This window comes from Choloepus didactylus, chromosome 17 (genome assembly GCF_015220235.1).
Source record: "Choloepus didactylus isolate mChoDid1 chromosome 17, mChoDid1.pri, whole genome shotgun sequence".
Classification (NCBI taxonomy): Eukaryota; Metazoa; Chordata; class Mammalia; order Pilosa; family Megalonychidae; genus Choloepus; species Choloepus didactylus.
The window spans coordinates 17,621,611-17,646,738 of record NC_051323.1 but is presented as its reverse complement, the minus strand read 5'-3'; the positions used below and the strand labels follow the sequence as shown (position 1 = coordinate 17,646,738).

Below are 25,128 nucleotides of genomic sequence, written 5' to 3'. Positions count from 1 at the left end.
AGAGGTCCACAGAACAGAAAGTGAAAGAACAAAAGAAAGAATGGAGAAAAAAATTGAAAAAATCAAAAAGGATCTCAGGGATACGATAGATAAAATAAAACATACAAATTTAAGACTCATTGGTGTCCCAGAAGGGGAAGAGAAGGGTAAATGTCTAGAAAGAGTATTCAAAGAAACTGTTGGGGAAAACTTCCCAAACCTTCTACACAATATAAATACACAAAGCATAAATGCCCAGCGAACTCCAAATAGAATAAATCCAAATAAACCCACTCCAAGACATATTCTGATCAGACTGTCAAATACTGAAGAGAAGGAGCAAGTTCTGAAAGCAGCAGGAGAAAAGCAATTCACCACATACAAAGGAAACAACATAAGACTAAGCTGTGACTACTCAGTGGCCACCATGGAGGCAAGAAGGCAGTGGCATGACATATTTAAAATTCTGAGAGAGAAAAATTTCCAACCAAGAATACTTTATCCAGCAAAACTCTCCTTCAAATTTGAGGGAGAGCTTAAATTTTTCACAGACAAACAAATGCTGAGAGAGTTTGCCAATAAAAGACCTGCCCTACTTCAGATACTAAAGGGAGCCCTACCGACAGAGAAACAAAGAAAGGAGAAAGAGATGCAGAGAATTTTAACAGACATATGTAGAACCTTACATCCCAAATCACCAGGACACTCATTTTTCTCTAGTGATCACGGATCTTTCTCCAGAATGGACCATATGCTGGGACATAAAACAAGCCTCAATAAATTAAAAAAAAAAAAAAAACAAAACACAATTGAACATATTCAAAGCACGATCTCTGACCACAATGGAATACAAACAGAAGTCAATAATTTTTGAATTGTAACTCCACTATTTACTTCCTACATGATAAAAAATACACAAACTCTAATGACAAATCAGTGGTTTTGAACTCAATGTAAAATATGTAATTTTTGACAAGGACTATATAAAGGTGGGGGATGGAGGAGTATAGGTACATAGTTTATGTGTCCTATTGAAATCAAGTTGGTTAATCAAAGAAAAACAAGATTTACGAGTTTAAGAGTTTAATTTTAAGCCCCACAGTAAACACAAGGAAATTATCAGAGAATATGACCATAGAGATGAAAAGCAGATTATGGGTTAAGAGCAATGGGGGAAGGGGCAATGGGGAGTTAAGAAATGAGTGTAGGGTTGCTGTTTGAGGTGAAAGGAAATTTCTAGTAATGGATGGTGGGAAGGAAATAGCATTACAACATTCTAAATGTGATTAATCCCACTAATGGACTGCTAGGGAGGGGGTGGAATGGGAAGATTTAGGCTGTATATATGTTTCCACAATTGAGGAAAAAACAAAAAAAAGACAGTCTAAATAGATGACAATTGAATGCCAAGGATGACCCTGGATGGGATCTGAGGATGGAGGACAGGAGGCTCAAACAGACACAGTTGAGACATAACGAACAGGAAATATAGAATGTAAGCTTTGTATCATTGTTGAATCTCTTGTACTTCTTAGCTGCGCTTAATGGGATTGCATAAAAGAATGTTCTTATTCATGGAACTGTATATGTGAATTACAGTGTTTCTTCAAGGACGTGTGCAGCTAGCTCTCATACGTTCAGAAGACAGAGCAATAGATGATGGATGACAGAGAGGGAGGGAGGAAGGAAGGGAGGGAAAGAAATAGTGGTCTGACAACATGTTAAAGTTAGTGGATCGGGGTATGGGAGGGGTCAGGGAATGCTGGAGTTCTGTGTATGGGGTTTGTATTGTTTTTGCAACTGTTCCTATAACTTTGAATTTATTTAAAAAAAAAAAATCCATACACTTTAAACCAAAAGTAAAACTTCTGCTTAATACTGCACTAGCAAAAAAGTAAGGAAACAATAAAAGGATGTCTGCCATTATCACCAATACTCAGCATTGCTCTGGAAGTACTAGTGAGTATAATTAGATAAGAATTAAATGAGAAATAAATATATCAGGAAGGAAGACGCAAAATTAATATTATCTTAATATGATGATTGTATACCTAAAAAAATCCAAGAGAATCAAGCAAAAGCTAACAGAAACAGACTCTGATGGTCAATTATAAAATTTATATAAAAATCCTATATACCACCAATAACCAGATGCAAACTAAATATCAATTAAAAAAACATAAAATGCCTACTAGTGACCTTAAAGAAGATGCAGGATTAACACAAAGTAAACTATAGTTATATAAGAGGAAAGAAGACAAATAAAAAAAGACATGAAGAAATGAATAAACATACCTTGTTCTTTGATAGGAAGACTCAGTATTGTAACAAGAACAAGAATCCCTATACTGATCTACAAAATGAATGCAATGATAATAAAAATCTCAGACTTTTTTTTTTTCCACCTTGACAAAATGATTTCTAAACTCTCTGGAAGAACAAATGACCCAGAATAGCCATGAAAACTTGTGGTTTTCTGTCCAGCAGTAACCACGGTGATGCAATGAATTACTTGAGACAAAAGTCAAGAGAGGCGAGCGTGAGAACAACTCAAGGGAGAGTGTCCTCCCCAGCAATTCTCATCTCGGTTTTCACTGAGATTTTCAGGGTAGGGAGACATGCTGGCACTCAAGGCTGTTTAGGGAGGCAGGAGGGGAGGCAGGACATTTTGACCTTTATGACACAAAGATCGACAGGCAAGTGGACAACAGATAAGCCTGGCTTTGGGAGTGGAATGTACTACATGCAGGAACATAGCATAGCAAAGCAAAACATTTTAGTTTACAATATTTTATCTACAGAATTCCCACAAAAACTGTGAAAAAGAAGAGCAAGGAAGGGAGACCAGTCCTAGAAGATGCTGAAAGATATATGGCCATGGTAATTAAAACAGGTATGAAATTTCTATATAATCAGATAGAAATTAAAAGACCCATAAAGATATTCAGTTTGATTTACACATATGATAATCAGGGAAGAAATGAGATTATTCAGTAAACTGAAGTATTGGGACAAACTGGACAGCATTTTCAATTTGGAAAGAAATGAAGGTAGTGTTCAAAAAAGAAATTCCTGACAGACCAAAGATTTAAATGTAAAAACAAACCCACAAGAGTATAAAATTAAAAACATGGATAAATATTTTTATAACTTTGAAGTTGGGAAAATCTTTCTCATCATTGATTAAAACTTAGAAGTCATAAAGGAAAAGATTAACAAGACAAAATAAGAAAGTTATATACAGCAAAAACACCCCATGAACAAAATAAAACAAAAGGCAACCTGGAGGAAAATATATACAACATGTATAACAAAAGGCTAATCTCTAAACGTACAAAGAAATGAACAAAGGATATAAACAGAAAATATACAATGATCGATTAAAAAAAGATGCTCGACCTCATCAATAGTTTAAAAATATATATTAAAACAGAAATATATTTACCCAAATTAGAAAAGATGGAGACAAAAAAAAGAATAAACCAGTGTTGGTAAAGAAACAGGCAGACACAAATATGGCTGGAGGAGTATACAGTGGTATGATCTTTCTTGAACGGTATTTGGCAGTCTACTGATTTTGTTTTTACATAATAGAGCATTAAAAAGAACATGAAATATCATCACTTAAAAAGAGAAACAGCTCTACAACATTAACTCACCAATCTTAGAAGGAAAAAGAGTTTCATCATCAAGCTGATCCTGAACCCAAGTCATCAAATAGTCAATGTATTTTGGAGCAGAACATTTGATTGGCTTTTTAATATTAGTACCATCTGCCCAATGATACTCATATCTGGAGAAAAAAATGTTTACCGATCAAGTTTTTAAAAACACTAACAAATGTACAACTTGAAATCAAAGCACGATTACATTTTGTCATTGCAACTTCAATAAATTACTAAACATTCTCTTGAAGATGTGAGAATTCCCCTTGGAAGTATCCCAAAATGTGTCAGATATAACTGGAAGAGAAAATGGAGGTAATGTGGATGTTTATAACACCACCTGGGAAAGATAAAAGAACTGCATTCCTGTCTGTCAGGAAGGGGGATGGTGAGGACTAGGTAAGGGGCTGATGGATCTACTATATTCTTACATACCTGGCCATTAAGTTATCATCTGTAGAGCTAAGATTATAAGACCCCATTTCCCAGCAAAAACACTCTCATGTGTACTCCCTCCACTCACTTTGCTGACCTAAAATGCTTAACAAGAGTTATGGAACACTTCACTGTATAAAACTTTAAGCCACAGGTAAGCTGAATTATCTTATTTATTTTAAAGAAGCTTGAAGAGTAAAACTTCTTAACATAGCACGAAATAAAAACATCCCTCCTAAAATACCGTAATAAAACAGGCCTACAAACTCATTGGGGTATCTTTTCTCCTTTATGACAGCTGAAGTCAGAAAGGACAATTTTTTCCAAGAGGTAAGCATCCTGACACCTGATACCATCTATCATCATGTAAAACTAGCCATCTATTATAGGGGGAAAAAAAAAGATAGGAAGGATTGGAAGGAAACACACCAAAACATTAATCCCATCATGCCCTGACTTAACATATGGATGCTGAAGAGTTCCAGCTCTTTTTTTCAATATTTCTAGAAATCTGCTACAGTGAAAATATTTTTTTCAATATAGCATCTTTAAGTCAGATATTTATTTCTAAACTGTGCTGCATTAGTTAATACTAAATAAGCACAAGAAGAAAAACTAATCAAATATTAAAAGGTCAACTAAAACTTCCAGAGATTTCCCTTAAAAACTAAAGCAGTGGAAAAGAGAAATATCTAAAAATGTGTTTTACTTTTTCTATTCTTATATAAAGGCAGAGTTTCCTCCAACATGTTAATAGAAACAACATAGGTGTCAGTGAAGCAAATCTGATTATTTAGCCATAGTCTAAAAAAAGCATCATTATGAATTTATTTACTATTCTTTGCAGAGCAAAAAACAAAACACTAAAACAGGAACTATAAATATGAATAAAATAGAAAAAACCATAGCTTTTGCAAGGCAAGATATACCATCAAAACACTAAGTACCCACATACCAAAGTATTTAATAATAATAAAAACTTATAGATAAGCATTGTAGGTAGGCATCACCCAGTTATAAAATTGAACTGCTTTTCAATAAGAAAACATCATAAAACTAAAAATACTTTAATTTATATCAATTAGTGATAAAGCTAAATGAATTAAAACCTATATAAAATAGACCAAATATGTACCGTGGACCTGCAGACATGACTGGACAGCTTGCTTCGGTGCAGAATTCTGTAATAGTTCCATATAACATGTTGATCTGGTTGAAGAAATCCACAGCTGGAGAGAAAATAGCAGAAATGTATTAAAAATGTCTGTGTAAACATGACAAAACACCAGCCCCAATCAAAGGAAAAACAAACAATGCATTCAAGCTCTTGGCAAAACCCTTGGGAGATTTAACAACTCAATTATACTGTAAATTCTCTTTTGAAACTGTCAGACTTAAATTAAATTAACTTTTAATATATTAAGCTTTTAATCAGTATATGACAGAAGGAAAATAAAATATTAGATAATGTAAACTTAATGGTGAAAATTACATTAGAATATACAAATTTCCCTTTTGGATGTCTGATTACATCCAAGGGAATGAAAATCCATAGGTTCTCATAAATCTGGACCAGACAATACTATTTGTGTTAGGAAAGAGAAGAAAAGTGTTGAGGAACATATTGTGAGAGAAATGTGCACCAGCTGTATCAACAATCATCTAAAAAAACTAATTCAGCATAAACATTTGAGGACTACTGCATGTTGAGGACATACCAAGACATGGATAAAGTCCCTTGGCCTGGAGTCTCCAGCTAACAGAGAAAATTAAAAAGAAATAATACAAGCTATAAAAAGAAAGTCTCCAAAAGCCAACAATAAGCATGCAAGTTCTGAGAAAAGAAACATCACGAAGAGCTGCTGTAGTCAGGGAATACTTGCTAAAAAAAAAGGTGGGCTTCAGCTAGATCTAGAAGAAAACCTAAGAGGAAGGAGGTGAGTTATATACTTAACTGAGTGAGACCTATTACTTTACGCAAAGACAACCACATAAGCCTTGGAAAGTTCTGAAAAATGTTTTGGTTCCCCATCTAAAGGAGTCCCTAAATATCAACTAGGGCTTTTCCAAGTTTCTTAAAAAACAAACAGATAAAAAGGTTGTATCCTGTCAGATGGAATGTTATACCCACTGCCTTACTTACAACTTAATAGTCATGTTTTTAAGAAAGCAACTGTTAGGCACTCAATATTCTTTCAAAATGAAGACTACGCCCCTATGGTATGCTGGTTTACTGGTCTAAAGCAGCTGTCTCAAAATGTGGTCCAGGCTGTGTTCAAACTTCAACTTCCATGTGAGAACAAGGGAAGAGATGTTTATTTTGGTGTAGGATCTATATTTTTTAAACAATATAACTTTCACAGTCAGTTTGTTCAAACACTACAATTACATGGAACTTTGAATAGATTAGAATGAAATAGCAACACATCCTAAAGTAATTTGGGTAGAGAATAAAAATATATATATATTCAGGGCCCCTCTGAAGAGTGAGGGGAGAATGCAGAGATGTTGGACTTCCTCACCTGGATTGTTGCTGATGTTCTCACAAACATTGGGGACTGATGACTTGATGTGCTGAGCCCTCTGTCTTGGGGCTGGCCCCTATGAAGCTTGTTGCTGCAAGGAGAGACTAAACCTGCTTATAACTGTGCCTAAGAGTCTCCCCCTGAGTGCCTCTTTGTTGCTCACATGTGGCCCTCTCTCTAAGGCACCTTGGCGGGTGATCTCGCTGCCCTCCCCCCCTACATGGGACCTGACTCCCAGGGGTGTAAATCTCCCTGGCAACGCAGGATATGACTCCTGAGGATGAATCTGGACGTAGTATCATGGGATTGAGAACACCTTTTTGACCAAAAGAGGGATGCGAAATGAAACAAAATAAAGCTTTGGTGGCTGAGAGATTTCAAATGGAGTCGAGAGGTCACTCTGGTGGACATTCTTACGCACTATATAGATAACACTTTTTAGGTTTTAATGTATTGGAATAGCTAGAAGTAAATACCTGAAACTACCAAACTCCAACCCAGTAGCCCTGACTCTTGAAGACAATTGTATAACAATGTAGCTTACAAGCAGTGACGGTGTGATTGTGAAAACCCTGTGGATCCTACTCCCTTTATCCAGTGTGTGGAAGGATGAGTAAAAAATGGGGATAAACCCTAAATGAAAAATAGGGTGGGATGGGGGGTGATTTGGGTGTTCTTTTTTTATTTTTATTTTTTATTCTGTTTCTGATTGTTTCTGGTGTAAGGAAAATGTTCAAAATTGATTGGGGTGATGAATGCACAACTATAAGAAGGTACTGTGAACAGCTGATTGTACACCATGGATGATTGTATGGTATGTGAATATATCTCAATAAAACTGAATTTAAAAAAAAAATATGGTCCAGGAATCCCTGGAGCTCAATGAGGTCAAAATTATTTTAATGGCTGTTTTACTCTCACTTTCTTAAGATGGTACAGTTGAGTTTTCCAGAGATTTCATGGTGTATGATATCAACATTGATTGATATAGAAGCAGATATTAGAATCAAGCTATCTTCTGTTAAGCCAGACATTTAAAAAGATTTGCAAAAATGTAAAACAATGCCACATACTTCACTAAAATTTGTTTTGGAATGGAAAATTACCAAGTGTTGGAAAGGATTTAGAGAAATAGGACACACATTCATTGTTGGTGGGAATGTAAAACGGTGCAGCCACCATGGAAAACAGTTTAGTGGTTTCTCAGGAAGTTAAGTATAGAATTACTATGTGACTTGGCAATCCTACTTCTAGGTATATATCCCACAGAACTCAAAGTAGGACCTCAAACAGATATTTGCACACCAATGTTCACAGCAGCATCATTCACAATTGCAAAAACATGGAAGCAATCCATCTGTCCTTCAACCAAAGAATGGATAAACAAAACACGCTATATCCATTCTCTGGAATATTATTCAGCCATAAAAATAGAATAAAGTTGTAATACATGCGACAACATGGATGAACCTTGAAGACATCATGTTATGTAAAATAAACCAGACACAAAAGGACAAATATTGTATGAGCTCACTGATACGAAATAATTAGAACAAGCAAATTCTTAGAGTAAGAAACTAGAATACAGGTTACTAGGGGCCAGGGTAGGGGTAGGGAATGGAGAGTTAATGCTTAATCAGCACAGAATTTCAGTATGAGGTGACGGAAAAATTTGGTAATGGATGGTGGTGATGGTAGCACAACACTGTGAATGTAATTGACACCAATGAATTATATATTTGAAAGTGGTTAAAGAGGAAATTTTAGGTTGTATATATTTATTAGAATAAAAATTTAAAAACAACATAGGACTGTAGAACACAAACAGTGAACCACCATACCTCAGGATAACCAAATAATTGATATAGGAAAGTTGACCCTTTATAGAGCTTATCAGTTTGTCATAAATAAAAGAAGGAATGACAGAATTAGAATATCAACATTTTGTAACACCTAATGAGTTAATGGATCTAGATCTGCATTGTCCAACGGTAACTGCTAGTGACATATGGCTACTGAGCACCTGGAAGGTGTATTTTCCGAACTGAGACGTGCTGTAAGTGTAAAATATGCACTGGATTCTGAAGACTTAGTATGAAGAAATGAATTTTAAAATATCTCAATAATTTTTATATTGATAACATGTTGAAATCAGTCAAATATTAGGTTAAATAAAATATATCAATAAAGTTAATTTTACCTATATTTTTATGTTTTAAATGTAACTACTAGAAAATCTAAAATTACATATGTAGCTCACATTATATTTCTATTGAACAGCATTGATTTGAGGCAATGGTTATTAACCGCTTTATAAATACTACATAAAAAGACAATCAGACACTATGGAATTATCCACACAGATGGAAGTACATACCACCACCTATGAAGTAGTCTTGCAAACAAATAAAATAGAACCAGAATTTGATCAAGGCTCTAAATCTGAGCTGCCCAACAAGGTAGCCACTAGCCACACATGGCCATTTACATTTAAATTACAATAAATTAAATTTAAAATTCAGTTCCTCATTCACATTAGCCACATTTCAAGTGCTGAAAAGCCACAGTCCAGCTATAGAATATTACCATCATTGAAAAACCTCTATTGGACAACACTGCTCCAGATCTAATGTTTACAGGAAACCTAAGGAGGAAAAGAAGATGATAGTGGATGGCTTAAGGATAAAATCAGAACTTCTGGGAAAATGATAGAATAGGGAGGGAGCTGCAGGGCTCACTCCTTTCTCAAAAGCAGCAAGTGGACAGGAGAAACTGTCGAGATAAAGAATTTGGAACTAATCAAAGATATTCAAACAAATTTCCTAAGTCAATTTAAGGAGAGGAAAGAAAATATGGCTAAAGAGATAAAGGATATTATGGATAAAATCAGCAAAATTCATTCTGGGGAAAACTAATGACCCAGTTTCTTCAACAACAAAAAATAGATAGCAAGGGGATGGGGCAGAGGGGAGTCTGAAATAAAGGGAAACCTGTGGAATAAAAGAGATTCAAGAAACATATGTATAGACCTTGTTTGGATCCTGGTTTAAACGAACCATAAACAAGAGAAAAAAAAATATTTATAGGACAATTAGGGATATGTGAACACTGGACATTTTATGATAAAAAATGAGGGCACTGTTGTTATCTTTAAAAGGGGGAGTGCTTGTCTTTTAGAAATACTGAAATATTTATAGATAAATAGTATGCATAGGATTTGTTTCAAAATAATCAGCTTGAGATACAGAAGAAGCACAATTGCTTATGAACTGATAATTGTTGAAGCTGGATAATGGATACATAGGAATTAACTGTACTAGCCTCTATTTTTATATGTTTGAAAATTTCCATTAAAATTGTTCAAAAATTCCTGGAAGATCTTAAATTCCCAATAGATTTAAACCTTATCACCCCAAACTGATCTCATCTCAGAGATGACGGACTCCAGTATTCAAATCTAGCCTCTGCAGATCCTCTATGTCATGCCCTCCCTGTAACCCTAAGTGACTTTCAGCTTATGGATCCCTCTATTTTCTCCCAATCTAGCAATTTCCTTCTGACTACTCCTGAGTCACAACAATCAATTAAAGGACTGACCATATGAATTACTCTCTAACAAATTCAATTTTATTTTACCAGGTCTCTGCATTAACTACTAACAAAACAATACCCCTGGATTAGGTTGCAATTGACTTTTCTGTTTTCACACACAGGCAATGAGAGCTCCTGGGAGTGGAGGTGGGTGGGTGGGGAGAGGTTACAACTGCAGGTGGATTCCTTACAAAGTCATGATCCACCATATGAAGGAAATTTGCATTTATCAATCTTTTATTTGACCTAATTCAAGTCTTCATACACTCTCTTCAGAAATAGCCCTAAAGCCCTCATTTGCCTTCAGTTCCTTCTCCACTCAACCACACAGGCTTCCTATTATGAAGAGAACACAGTTTTGAAGATATTTCTATGGACGTGTTTCTTTATAAATGATCTGCTATGCTACAAAAATCATATCTGTAAAAGAAAATTCATTAACAAAATTTTTTTAGCAAAATCTATAAACTATTCAAGTTTAACATTATTAAAAACTCACTGTTAACGGCAATCCATTCATTGAGGTCCTCTCCCTCTGGCAACATAACAGCTTGTCTCAGATTCCCACTTCCTAGAGTTGCTTCTGCATGTTTTAAGAGTTCATACTGATGAGACCCTTCTGGGATATTCTTCTTTGGTTTGAATGTTTTAGAAGAGCGGCTGCTGCTGTTAGGTGAATAGTATATCGAATTTTAGGACTGGAAGCAGAATGGCATAATTTTAGGCAATATAAATTGTTCTGTGAAATAAAATAAAAAATGTTTCCTGGAAAAGGCCAGGGAGGGGGATGGGGGGTATGATGATGATGACAATAAAATAATGCTTCATATTGCCAGTTTCACAAAGAAGGCAATTTTACTATGCCTCATGAAGCAGTATGATCTAAAAGGGCACTTTACCCTAAAGAAGGATCCTAGATTCTCATCCTGGATCCACTGCTAGGTCTGTGACAGTCTGAAAAATCAAACATCCTTTTTGCCTCAATTTCCACCTACAGAAAATGGGACTTGGCCATAGGAAACTGTAATAAACAACCCCCAAAGTTCTCGGAACCCAAAAATCCAGTTTTCTATTTCAAAATATTTGGGATGCCATCAAAGCAAACCAAAGTAGTGATACTAACATTTTAAAGTTTTTAGCAAAGAAAAATAAATGGGATGGAGGCAACAAGTAAAAAATAAGCTTTTATCCCTCTCTCATAACAGCCATGAAAAAGGTCTTCCTAAACATGACACAAAACCCAGAAAACTAAAAGCAAAAGATGGGCTGATTTGAAATCGTAACAATTAAAACCTCCAGAAACAGAGCGAAAAGACAAGTAACCAAAAAAGTGCTTGCAACATATACTACAAAGGATTAACTAGATAATAAAGGGCTTCAATATCTCATTAAGAAAAAGATGAGGAACGCTTTAGAGAAATCAGCTGAGGAGACAAATAGGCAATTCAGAAAGAAGAAAACAATGACCAGTGAATGTCTGAAAAGCTGTTTAATTAAAGTAAGATTTATTTTTCCACTAATCAGTGTCAAAAATTAAAATGGTTACATTAAAGTGTGGGTTAGGGTATAGAGAAATTAGTACTTCAATAAATCATTGGCGAAAGTGTAGAGTGTATATAACATTTGGGGAGGGCAATATGGCAGTATCTATTAAAAATGAAATGCTCCTCAAACCAAACATTCCACTTCTAGAGATCTCTTCCAGATACGGATAAAGATATGTTTTCCAAGATTGTTTTTAATAGTGAAAAACTTGGAACAATCCTAAGGTTTATCAGTAGAAGAATGGAAAAGTCAACTATGGTACATCCACAACATGGAATATTTTATAGCAATTAAAGAGAAGCAGGTGGAATTACATGTATTCACATGAGCTCTCAAAATACATCATTAAGAACACTGTATAACCAAATGTACAGCAGGAGTCCATCTTGCAAATGCATACAAAGTATCTGAAAGGATACATATCAAACTGATACTGATGATTACCTCAAGGAAGGGGAAAGGAATAGCACAGGAAATGTCAAAGTGGAATTTCCCTTTGCCTGCATAATCTGAATTTTAAATGAGACTAAGATGTAAAACAGAATTACAAAAACCAAAAAGACCAACATGGAAAGTTTTTATTTAACATGATAAAGATCTACTTAAAAAACTAAATTTGCTTTGAAATGTTTTTATTGTATGTTTGTTTTCTTTTTAACTTTTTTTCATACAGTTGATTTAAAAAAGAAGAGAAAGTTAAAAAAAAAAAAGAAAAACAAGGAAAAAAAAAAGATGTAGTGCCCCCTTGAGGAGCCTGTGGAGAATGCAGGGGTATTGGCCTACCCCACCTCCATGGTTGCTAACATGACCACAGACATAGGGGACTGGTGGTTTGATGGGTTGAGCCCTCTACCATAAGTTTTACCCTTGGGAAGACGGTTGCTGCAAAGGAGAGGCTAGGCCTCCCTATGGTTGTGCCTAAGAGCCTCCTCCCGAATGCCTCTTTGTTGCTCAGATGTGGCCCTCTCTCTCTGGCTAAGCCAACTTGAAAGGTGAAATCACTGCCCTCCCCCCTACGTGGGATCAGACACCCAGGGAAGTGAATCTCCCTGGCAACGTGGAATATGACTCCCGGGGAGGAATGTAGACCTGGCATCGTGGGACGGAGAACATCTTCTTGACCGAAAGGGGGATGTGAAAAGAAATGAAATAAGCTTCAGTGGCAGAGAGATTCCAAAAGGAGCCGAAAGGTCACTCTGGTGGGCACTCTTACGCACACTTTAGACAACCCTTTTTAGGTTCCAAAGAATTGGGGTAGCTGGTGGTGGATACCTGAAATTATCAAACTACAACCCAGAACCCATGAATCTCGAAGACAGTTGTATAAAAATGTAGCTTATGAGGGGTGACAATGGGATTGGGAAAGCCATAAGGACCACACTCCACTTTGTCTAGTTTATGGATGGATGTGTAGAAAAATAGGGGAAGGAAACAAACAGACAAAGGTACCCAGTGTTCTTTTTTACTTCAATTGCTCTTTTTCACTCTAATTATTATTCTTGTTATTTTTGTGTGTGTGCTAATGAAGGTGTCAGGGATTGATTTAGGTGATGAATGTACAACTATGTAATGGTACTGTAAACAATCGAAAGTACGATTTGTTTTGTATGACTGCGTGGTATGTGAATATATCTCAATAAAATGAAGATTAAAAAAAAAAAATGTAGCTTATGAGGGGTGACAATGGGATTGGGAAAGCCAAAAGGACCACACTCCACTTTGTCTAGTTTATGGATGGATGAGTAGAAAAATAGGGGAAGGAAACAAACAGACAAAGGTACCCAGTGTTCTTTTTTACTTCAATTGCTCTTTTTCACTCTAATTATTATTCTTGTTACTTTTGTGTGTGTGCTAATGAAGGTGTCAGGGATTGATTTAGGTGATGAATGTACAACTATATAATGGTACTGTAAACAATCGAAAGTACGATTTGTTTTGTATGACTGCGTGGTATGTGAATATATCTCAATAAAATGAAGATTAAAAAAAAAAACTAAATTTGAAAGAATGACCCTTTTCAAATAGAAGCAACAATAAAGGAAGATGGTAGCAAAACACCAACTCTAAGAACACTGAACTGTATCCTTGAGGATGGCTGAAATGAGCAATCTTGTGTTGCATATGTTACCACAAATTTAAAAAAATGAAAGGAAGTTAAAATGGAAAGTTAATATGGAATGAAGGCTCAGGATTCAGTATGATCATCTAAATTAAAACTTTTGTGCTTCACAAGACACTAACAAGGCAGTGCAAACACACAGAATGGGAGAAAATATTTGCAATTAGATGCAATAAGGGACTGGTATACAGAATAGATAAAGAACTCTTATAATTCAACAACAAAAAGACAAATAACCCAATTTAAAAATAAGCAAAGTATTTGAATAGACATTTCTCCAATGACATACAAATGGCCAATAAACACAAGAAAAAATGCTTAATATCATAGGGAACGCATATCAAAACCACAGTGAGATGTCACTTAACCACTAGTATGGCTAAAATCAAACAGATACACAATAAGAAGTATTAGTGAGATGTGGAGAAACTGGAACTGTACTGGTACAAATGTATTTGGAAAACAGTTTGGGAGTTTCTAAAAAGGTTAAGCATACAGTTACCATATGACCCAGCATTCTACTCCCAGAAAAATAAACACACAACATCCACACACAGTGTGGTACTGGTGAAAGAACAGACAGATATATGGATAGAACTGAATAGAGCCCAAAAATAGATCCATACAAATAGATAGTCAACTGATCTTTGACAAAACAGCAAAGATAATTCGAAGGAGAAAGGGTCATCTTTTCAACAAATGGTGATGGAACAACTGGATATCCACATTCAATAATCTAGACACAGGCCTTACACCTTTCATAAAAATTAACTAAAAATGGATCATAGACCTAAATGTAAAAAACAAAACTATAAAACTTTTAGAAGATAACATACGAGAAAATTTAGGTAACCCTGGGTTTGACTTCTTAAATACATCAAAAGCATAATCCATAAAAGAAAAATTTGATAAATTGGACTTTATTAAAATTAAAAACTTTTACTCTGATGACACTGTTAAGAGAATCAAAAAACAAGCCAGACTCTGAGAAAACGTTTGCAAACCACAAATCTGATAAAGACTTGTACCCAAAATATGTAAAGAGCTCTTAAAATTCAACAATAAACTCAAAAAAAGAAAATGGGCAAAACATATGAACAAACACCTCAGCAAAGAAACACAGATGGAAAACGTGCCTATGAAAAGATGCTCAACACCACATCATTAGGAAATTGCAAACTGAAACAATGAGAAACCACTACACACCTATTAGAATGGTTAAGATCCAAAATACAGACACTACCAAATTTTGGTGAGGATGTAGACCAATAAGTACTTTCATTCACTGCTGGTGGAAATGCAAAATGGTACAGCCACTTCAGAAGACAATCTGGCAGGTTGAGCACAACAAGCTAACATTTTAGCATAGTAAGCTAAACACAGGCCTACTGTACAACCCATCAATTGAGCTCTTAGGTATTTGCCCAAATGAGTTGAAAACTTATTTCCACACACAAACCTGTACACGAATGTTTATAGCAGCTTCATTCATAATTGCCAAATACTGGAAGCAACCAAGACATCCTTCAATAGGTGAACAGATAAATCAGCTGTGGTACATCCATACAATGGAGTGTTATCCAGCAATAAAAAGAAATTACCTACCAAGCTATGCAAAGACATGGAGGAACCCTAAATGCATACTGCTAAGTGAAAGACAGTCTGAAAAAGCTACATACTGTGAGATTCCAACTATATGACATTCCAGAAAAGGCAAACACACAGGGAGAGTGATTGCCGGGGGGTGGGGATGGGGGGATGAATAGAAGCACAGGGCATTTTCAGGGCAGTGAAGCTATTCTGTATGATACTGTAATGACGGATACGTGACATCATGCATTTGTCAAAACTCAAAGGACTGTACAACACAAAGAGTGAACCCTAAAGTAAACGAGCAGTCTTTAGTTAATAATAATTTATCGATATTGGTTCACAGATTATAATAAATGTACCACAGCAATGCAAGATATTAATAATAGGAGAAACTGGGTGGGAGAAGGAGGAGGTATATAGGAACTCTGTATTTTCTACACAATTTTCCGTAAACCTAAGGCTGCTCTAAAAAAAGTCTATAAAAGATTTTTTTTTAAGTATAAATCATACAGATTCTTTGACAAGGTAATCATATTTGGAGACTAAGAAAACAACCCAAGGGAGGGAAAAAGAAATGTGGACAGATACTGTTAGCAGTGCTATTTTACAAAAGCATAATAATAGAAAGAATCCAAATTTCTCGCAGTAAAGAACTCGGTAACTAAACTCTGGTACAGAAGTTAAAAATGAGTACTTTTCGATCATATAACATATATTTAAGCAATAATACAAGGTAGCGTGCCACCTAAGAGTAAGGTCCTAGAGCAAAGCTTCTCAAACCTTAACATGCATAAACATCATTAGAGAATTTAAACACGTTTCCATTTAAGCCTCATTTGGGAAAAGGGCAGCTAGTTAACTTATCCAAAGTCACAAGGCCATTAAATGGGCAGAATCAGAACTGGACAGTACTATCGGCCGGCAAGGCCCGCATCTTAACTCCAAGCTTCTCAAACTGCAGCGCTTCACATTTTCCTGGGGCAGCATTTTTTTTTTTTTCCGTGGGAGTAATTTAAAATACTGCTAATAAAAACAGATAAACGAAGTAAAAAAGCTGATGAGTTCGCTGGGATCGTCAACAGACGCTCAAGAAACGAAAGAAATTTGGAGCCTGCGAAGGGCCCGGGCTCCGCCTCCAGATCTTCTCTCCGCCTTCAGGGGCGTTCGGGCGGAAAAGTTTGGAGGCACAGCCGGCCTCGGGGCCTCTCGACTCCCCCATCTTCTCCCTCCACTTCCTCTGCCCTCGGCCCACCCTCCGCCGTGGACCCGAACAGGCGCGAAGCGAGCGCCGGCTGCTCGCACCCCGGGGTCGGCCCTCGCCTCAGGCCCCCGCTCGTCCACTCTCCGACCTCCGCCCTCGGCCTCGGCGCCCCCCGTCCAGCCCCACTCACAAGAGGAAGCTCATCTTCGGTCCTCAGAGGGGCCACAGGCCCCGGCTGTGGCCGGGATTCGGGGCCCGCGCGAGAACCGAGAAGGAACAGACGGTCCTCAGCCCGCGGACAGCGGAAGCCCGGGCCGCCGCTGCTCCGAGACCGGGTCGAGCAGGTGCGAACTGGTGCCAGCCGCTGCGTCCAGCTCTCCCGACACCCCCACCTCGCCGCAGCGAAATGCGGAACCAGCGAAATCTCGCGAGCAGAGGCTTCGTCCCCGCCCCACCGAGCCGAGAGTGTCTCGCCGCGCCCCTTTTAGCCCCGCCCCCTCTTCGAACTCAGCCAGTCAGCGCTCTCCATGCCGGGACGTCTCTTTCCCGCAGGCGAATGAGGGCGGGGGTATTCCGCTTTGGAAAGTCTCAGGCTCTGCTGTGCAGGTCTGTGCTGCGGTTCCGTCTGTAACCTCCCGGTGGCAGGCGTGCCTCTGTGACCGTTGTCCCCCCCAGGCTTTTTAAGTTTTTAATTGAGATGTAATTTACACACCATAACATTTACTCTTTTAAAGTGTATAATTCAGTGGTTTTTTTTTTTTTTATTATATTCGCAGAGCTGTGCATCCATCACCACTCTTTAATACTACAACATTCTCATCACCTAAGAGAGAAAACCCTTATCCATTGGCAGTCACTTCCCATTCTTCTGACAACAACTAATCTACTTGCTGCTTCTAAGGATTTGCCTAGCTGAAGCCATTTCATGTAAATGAAATCATACAATATGTGGTCCTTTATGACTGACTTCTTTCACTTAGCATAATGTTTCCAAGGTTCATTCACATTGTAGCATGTGTCAGTACTTCATTACTTTTTATGGATGAATAGTATTCCATTGTATGGATACAAGATAGTTTATTCATCAGCTGATGGACATTTTGGGTTATGAATAATACTGCTATGAATTTGTGTACACATTTTTGCATGGACATATGTGTTTATTTCTCTTGGGTATATATCTAGTCGTGTAATTGCTGCATCATATGGTGACTATGTATGTTTAGCCTTTTCAGGTACTGCCAAGCTGTTTTCCAAAGCGGCTGCACCATTTTACGTTCTCACCAGCACTATTCCAATTACTCTACATCCTTATCAGCACTCATTATTGTCTGTCTGATTATAGCCATCCTAGGGGATATGAAGTGATATCTTATGGTTTTGATTTGTATTTCCCTAATGGCTAATGATGTTGAGCATCTTTTCATGTGCTGATTGGCCATTTGTGCCAAAGTTGTTTTTATCTTCCCATAAAGTTAACCTGGGTCCCTGTTGCAGTTTGCTAATGCTACTGTTATGCAAAATACCAGAAATGGATTGGTTTTTATAAAGGGAATTAACTAAGTTACAAATTTATAGTTCTAAGGCCATAAAAGTGTCCAAACTAAGGCATCAACAGATGATATCATCACGAATGATGGCTGATGGCGTCCGGAACACCTCTGTTAGCTGGGAAGGCATGTGGCTGGTGTCTGTTGATCCCAGGTTGTGTTCCAGCTCCTCTCTCAGCTCCTGTTTATGGTTCTTTCTCCCAGGATGTTTCTCTCTAAGCACCTGGGGTCATCCTGTCCGAGCATATCCAAGGGCAAACTCTCAGCTTCATCTGGTAGCTAAACTTCCTTCAGTCTGCATCTCTGAGTATCTCTAAGCATCAGTGTCAACTCTTAGCTTCTCTCCAAAATGTGCCTCTCAGCTGCAATGAGCTCCTTCTGTTTGTGAGCTCTTTTATAGGACTCCAGCAAGTCCCACCCTAAATGGGTCGGGTCCGTATCTCCATGGAAATAACTTAATCAAATGTTTCACCCACAGTTGACTGAATCACATCTCCATGGAAACACTATGAAAAGATTTCAACCTAATCAACACTAATACATCTGCCCCCACAAGACTGCATTAAAGAATATGGCTTCAGGAACAGGGGGTGGGGGGGGACGGGACATAATATATCCCAACTGGATATATTACCCTGAACCCCAAAAAGACATATTCTTTCCAAATACAAAATACATTCATCCCATCACAATATCACAAAAGCTTAAATCCTTTCAGTGACAATAGGTAAGTACAAGATCCCATCAAAATCAGTCATAGGTGTGGTCTTGTCCTGAAGCAAAATCCCCCTCTGGCTGTGAACCTGTGAAACCTAGAACAACTTATAAAGGGGATTTATTGGGTGACAAAGTTCTAAGGCCATAAAAATGCCCATCTAAGGCATTAACAAGAGGATGTCTTCACTGAAGAAAAGCCAGTGGTGTTCGGAACACCACTGTCAGCTGGGAAGGCACGTGGCTGGTGTCTGCTTGTCCTTTGCTCCCGGGTTCTGGTTTCAAAATGGCTTTCTCCAAAATGTCTCTGGGCTTCTGTCTCTCTTAGCTTCTCTCTCTCAGCTCCCAGCACGTTTCTCTCTAAGCCCCTGGAGGTTCTCTCTTAGCTTCTCTGGGACAAACTCTGGGCTTCATCTCTTAGCTTAGCATCTCCAAACGTCTTTCTGTCTGCACCTCCAAGTGTCTGAGTCTGTGTTGGCCCCAATAAAAATATAATGGGAGCCAAATACTGTACATAATTTAAAATTTTCTAGTATCTGTGTTAAAAAGCAAAAATAAAAATAAATAGTCCCTTGTGGCATTACTTTTAATGATATATTTTATTTCACCAAGTGTGTCCAAAATAATCTTATTTTAACATGTAATCAATTTTTATAATTTTAATGAGTTTTTTCATTCTAAATCATCAAATATGATGTAAAGTATATTTCACAACTATAGCACATCTCAGTTCAGAGTAATCACATTTCAAATGCTCAGTAGTCACATATATCCAGTGGATACCGTAATGGAAAGTGCAATCCTTAAACCTTCCAAATGATCCCCTGATAACACAATTTCCCTGCTGATGGGTCCATCTGTTCTTGATCTTGTTGGTACCAAAGAGCCAAGTTAATTAATATTGAGGCAGGATAGAATAGGGCATCAAGGCTGTGGTCCCCAGTCGTCTACTCAGCTTCAAAAGAGTTAACACAAACCTGCAAGCTTCAACTGCAGACTCCATGGAGTCAAAATTTGCCCTAAAGCTCTGAAGCCTCCCCAAACCATAGAAGCTTGCAAAATCGTGGGCCTAAAGCAAACTCTTAGTTAATGCCAAAAAGCATGGGATCATAAAGATTGTTGAACATCTGCCATAGGCAAACTTAGGGTACATGATGGCAAGCCACCAGTCCAGAGAGGCATCTCCTTCTAGAACAAAGAAGATACCTGGTTAATGCAAACCATGGTTAACACTAACCTTGTAAGCCCCTAGTGTTCAAAGGTTACTATGGAAACTTGCCATCAGCAAAACTTTCCTATATAACCAGGAGCCCACTCCCACTCAATGCATGCATCTCCTCAAGCATGCCCACGCGATGTCTTTAGAGAGTCTTCTTTCTCTTTTCTTTAATAAACTTTACTACTTATTCCTACTGGTTCCTCTCATCTCTGAATTGTTTCCATGGTGAGAGTCCCAATCTGGAATGGGATTCTGCCTGGCTCTGTTGCCAGCAGGGCGCCGGTTCCATTATGAGCTAATGAAACACTGACAGAGATAAAGCTAATATGAACATTATGTGTTACAGTCAAGTGACAGCCAAATGATACTACGGTGAATGAAGAAACCATGGAAAAAGAAAAATGGTGGGAGAATTGAGTCATAGCTCAGCAAATGGTGGTGCAGAAGAACTTGCCCTGTACTTGTTATTACCATATTGATGCTGCAGGTGAATTTATTTCATTCCAATATCACCTGCAGCATTAAGTTAATGATGTTAATTTCGATTTTTCTTAATTAATGTAGCTTTGCTGGTGTTTATAAATGGTGTGATTTGATAGCTGTATAAAAGGTATAAACATAAGGAGAGTTATAGATTCCTACTTGTATAATAATTTGTATTATGTAAATAATATTATAATTATCACAAAAATATTTTCAGACAACATTGTGGGGAAGGAATTCATGAAATTTTTTTACTTTGCTGATAGGATTATTCCTCAAGTTGGAGAATCACTCAGGATATAAAAGGCCCAGCTAATTCTCAGGAAAACCGATCAGGATGGCTAGATTTAGAGGGGAAAAGCCTCAGGAATTAGGGAACAATCACAAATCAATGTTTGATAAGGATTTCAAAAGTCCATTTAGGGATCAAAGATAAGAACATTTCCCAGTAAGACAGAGATACCTAAAATTCCCTTTGGGAAATAAAACCCAGAGGTCTGATGTTAAAAACAAAGAATTGGAAAATGCTGCAGGGGCTGTCCTGCCCCCCAACCCCCCACCCCGACACAGTCTGTACGATACAAAGACGGGGGAGATTTTATTCCATCCTGGGCTCAGTCGGCCAGAGTAATCCCCGCGGATGTTGAAAGCAGAAGCTAAGCAGCAAACTATGAAGCCATGAGAACAATTTCTTCTGAACCTCCCCACTCCACTCCCCCGCCTGAGTTTCCTTTCATTACGCAGTTCCCCTTTACAGCTCTGACTAGCAGGATTTGCAACCTTGCATTTTCATTCTGTGTAAATGCCCAGTCCCATCATTTGCAAAACTACCGCTTTACCCATAACGCCCTCCCCAGGCAGGGACGCTTCCCATTTTGGTCACAAGCAGGGTTCCTGCCCCTCCTGCCTGGTGCTTTCGGTCACAAATGGATGAACAGAGACAGACGCTAAAGTTGCTCAACTGTCCCTGCCCATCATCTCAGAACTCAGGTTACAGACAGTGAGAGAGAAAGCCCGACTTACTCTACACCAAAAGCTCACTCAGCAAGGAGGCCCTATAAAAGTTTCCACATTGGAAATGCCTTACGTCCACGGTCAGAGCTCTCTTCCAGCCCTACTCACTGGTGAACACAGTGCCTGGCCCCAGCCCTCATGGAGATTATAGTCAGGCGGAGAAGATAGACATCAATCAAATAATCACACCAAGAGATGCCTAATTGCAAGTGGGGGTGACTGCTAGGAGGAAAAGCACAGCATGCATTCAAAGAGTATAAAGGGATGGACCCAACTCAAGACTATGGGAGTTGGGAACAGCCTCTCTGAGGAAATGCCCTTTGACTGGGGACCCCAGAGGATGACTTAGCTGAGTGAAGAGAAGGGAAAGAGAGTCTGATCAGAACAAACAGACGTGTAAGGGCTTTGAGGAACTAAAAGAAGTCAGTGTGATGACAGTGTTTTTAGGCAAGGGGGAAAGTGAAGGGAGCTGAAGCCAGTCGCTAAGGATTTTTTTTTTAATTAATTCACCTTACTTTTCTTGTATGAAACTGTCCTTGGTGCCCCCGACCAGGAGCCTGGGGCCTCTGCACCGAGACTCTGGTGTGGGTGAATTCCTGAGAGAGAGACAGGGAACATGGTCTCTTTCCAGAGGTCAAGGGTGAGGTAGCTGTAGGGCTTGGTGATGCCATCCAAGGTGGCCATGGCGAAGTTACCCAGGGAGGCTGGGTAGAGCCTGGCCTTGGTGCAGCCGTCCTTGAGGCTGGCCATCACCAGCAGCCTCTCAGTCCCTGGGCCCAGTTGACGCCATGCCTCTGGGTGTTGGATGAAGCACGCCAACCCCAAGATGCAGCCACTGCCATCTTGCAAGGCCCCGTGTCCAGTGGCCCACCTTGATCCCCCTGGATCCCATCTGGGGGAGATGGAGAGCTTAGCCAAGGAGCACTTAGCACCCAGAATGACACAGCCATTGTAGTCCCCGACAGCGACACAGACCTTGAACACAGGTCTGCTTTTGCACAGTCATAATTTTTAACACCTCATCCTTCAGGGAGGTTCCCAGGAAAAAGTCAATGACCTCGGACTCCCTGATGGGCAGAGAGAAGCCAGAGAACTCCTCCAGGGATGTGAGCTTGAGAAGAGTTTAAATAGAGAAAGCCCTAGGTACACCTCAGAGCAAAAAAAAAAAAAAAAAAAAAAAAAAGAAAAGTGCCCTATTTCCTCTTTGAACTCCACCTTGATATCTTTTGAAATTTGAAATCCACACCAAAAAGATGACCCAGCTAGCCAATCAAGCCCCTGGTTTATGTTGGACAAATAAAATTTAAAGCCCACCTGCCTTAAACCCACCCCTAAAAGACGGACAAACCCTCCTCCCATCAATAGGAGTCAACCTAACGTTTAATGTCTGTAAAAACCATCTGTCCCAGGGAACCTCTTTTGTTGCTCAGATGTGGCCTTTCTCTCTCTAAGCCCAACTCAGCAAATAAATTCATCAACCTACCCCGTGACGAGGGACATGACTTCCAGAGGATTGAATCTCCCTGGCAATGTGGGACATGACTCCCAAGAAAGAGCTGGCCCTGGCAGCAAGGGATTGAAAATACCTTCTTGAATAAAAGGGAGAAAAGAAAGCTAACAAAATAAGATTACAGTGGTTAAGAGATTTCAAATAGAGTCGAGAGTCTATCCTGGAGGTTTCTCTTATGCAAGCTCCAGTTAGACATCCCAAATGGCCACAGTATGCCGTGCCCTTACCAAAAGTAGTTCCCAAATATCTAAATCCCCATCTGAGATTCTAGAAAAGATTCACTCACTAAGTTTTATCCCTCAGAAACTTAAATCCACCAGTGTCTCTATGCCAGACCTAAGTCTTAAAACCCAGAGGCAACAGCCTCTTTGAGATCAACAATCAGATGCAGTCCCTTCCCCATACTGTTGACACCCCCTTTAATATGAGCAAGTTAGGGTGCTCACTGCCTAGACACCCCTGAAGATGGAGAAAGAGATTAACTGAGAGGAAGGGGTAGCAAGAAACGAGATAAGATTTAAAAAGGTCTGTGAATATTGAAACTTTATGTATGTATGGATGCTGGGGTGTTGGAATAGTTGGAAGGAGGGAAATGATATGGTGGAACTGCAGGCTATGAAATCCTTTGAAATTTGCTCTATAGCTGCTCGTTGAATTGTGCTTTGAAAGTCTTCACCTTTCTGTATATACCCTAGATTGCATAATGAGGAAAGAACTGAACCTGGGAAACTGTAACCCATAACAATTTTTGGAATTACCTTTATAACTGCTTGTTGAGCTGTATATTGAAAGTTAACACCTTTCTGTATGTACGTTCTATTTTACAATAACGGAAATGACTGAAGTTGTGGAACTGTGACCCATGACTTTCTTTGAAATTTGCTCTCTAACAACTTGTGAAATGGTACTTTGCAAGTTATCCCTGTTACGTATGTATGTTAAAGTTCACAATAAAAAAATGCGTTAAAAAATCATTTGTCCTCCCTAGAATTCCTGAGCTACTTCCATTCTTGCAGGTGGTCTGGCTTCCTTTTCTGCAGCCAACTTTGGTGTCCTGAATTAAATGCTGTAGTCTGCAAACTCAACTCCAATCCGTCTTTTGACGACCTTCCTGTCCTTGACTAGGAGGCCCAGCTGCATGATGTGGACCCCTCCTTGTCCTCTGCCTCACCTCTGTGAGGTCTGCACCTCCCCGGCCCCCCACAGGATGGGCAACACCTGCCATTTGGTGTTTTCTCAAAACAGTCACCAAGGATCTTGGGTCTTATTTGAAGCCAGGTGGCCAGTGGGTGAAAGATTTTGAGGAGGAGGATGGTACCATTTCCATTCTAACAAGCTGAAGCACTTAAGAGGCCGTTGCAGTTGTCTGAGCAGGAGATGAAATTGTCCTGGACTAGGTCAATGGATTAAGGTAGACGGAATTGAGATATATGTTGGAGAAAGAATATACAGGCCTCAGTGAAAGGCTGAATGCTGGAGGCAAGGCTGACTCCTGCGTTTCTGGAGTAAGCAACTGGTAGCTGGCTGTTCCCATTTTACTGAGATGGAAAAGGCTGGGAGGCAAAGCAGCTTTGAGGAATTCTGTTTTGGTTGTGTTAACTCTGGAATGTCAGACTGTACAGATATGTACCAATCTGGGACTCAGAGAAGAGATCCAGGAGGGAGACAAAGTTGAGAGGGATCAGGATAGAGATATTTACAGCCATAGCAGTGGATATAATGGCTGAGGGGAGTGGAGAGTTAAGAGGTACCAGGGTAGACCCTCGGGGAACCCTGATATTAAAGGCCACACAGAGGAGAAGAAACTGACAAAGGAACTTGAGAAGGAGCAGCCAGAGAAATAAGAGGGAAAATTGGAGGGGGTGAACAAGAGAGGGGATCAACTCTACTGGATGATCTTGAAAGTTCCAGCAAGATGAGAGCTGAAGGGAAAGTTTATAAATGTAGCGATTGTGGGAGGATCTTCTGACAGCTTTCACCTTCAT

The 25,128-nt window shown here is 38.9% G+C and overlaps 1 protein-coding gene and 1 pseudogene across 2 annotated transcripts in view; both read right to left on the bottom strand.

The window, feature by feature from the left end:
- MOB1A (MOB kinase activator 1A) overlaps positions 1-17,077 on the bottom strand; it is a 23,203-nt gene extending 6,126 nt beyond the window's left edge. Inside the window, exons 1-4 of one of the 2 annotated variants that reach the window (XM_037807009.1) lie at positions 16,844-17,077; positions 10,695-10,861; positions 5,215-5,308; positions 3,639-3,772 (exon numbers count right to left, since the gene is read on the bottom strand). In XM_037807009.1, coding sequence (XP_037662937.1) covers positions 3,639-3,772; positions 5,215-5,308; positions 10,695-10,861; positions 16,844-16,857 — 409 coding nt within the window. In that variant the 5' untranslated portion in view covers positions 16,858-17,077. The remainder of the gene's footprint in view (positions 1-3,638; positions 3,773-5,214; positions 5,309-10,694; positions 10,862-16,843) is intronic. The other variant, XM_037807010.1, reaches the window with a different exon arrangement.
- On the bottom strand, positions 16,941-25,128 carry LOC119512844 (annotated as a pseudogene).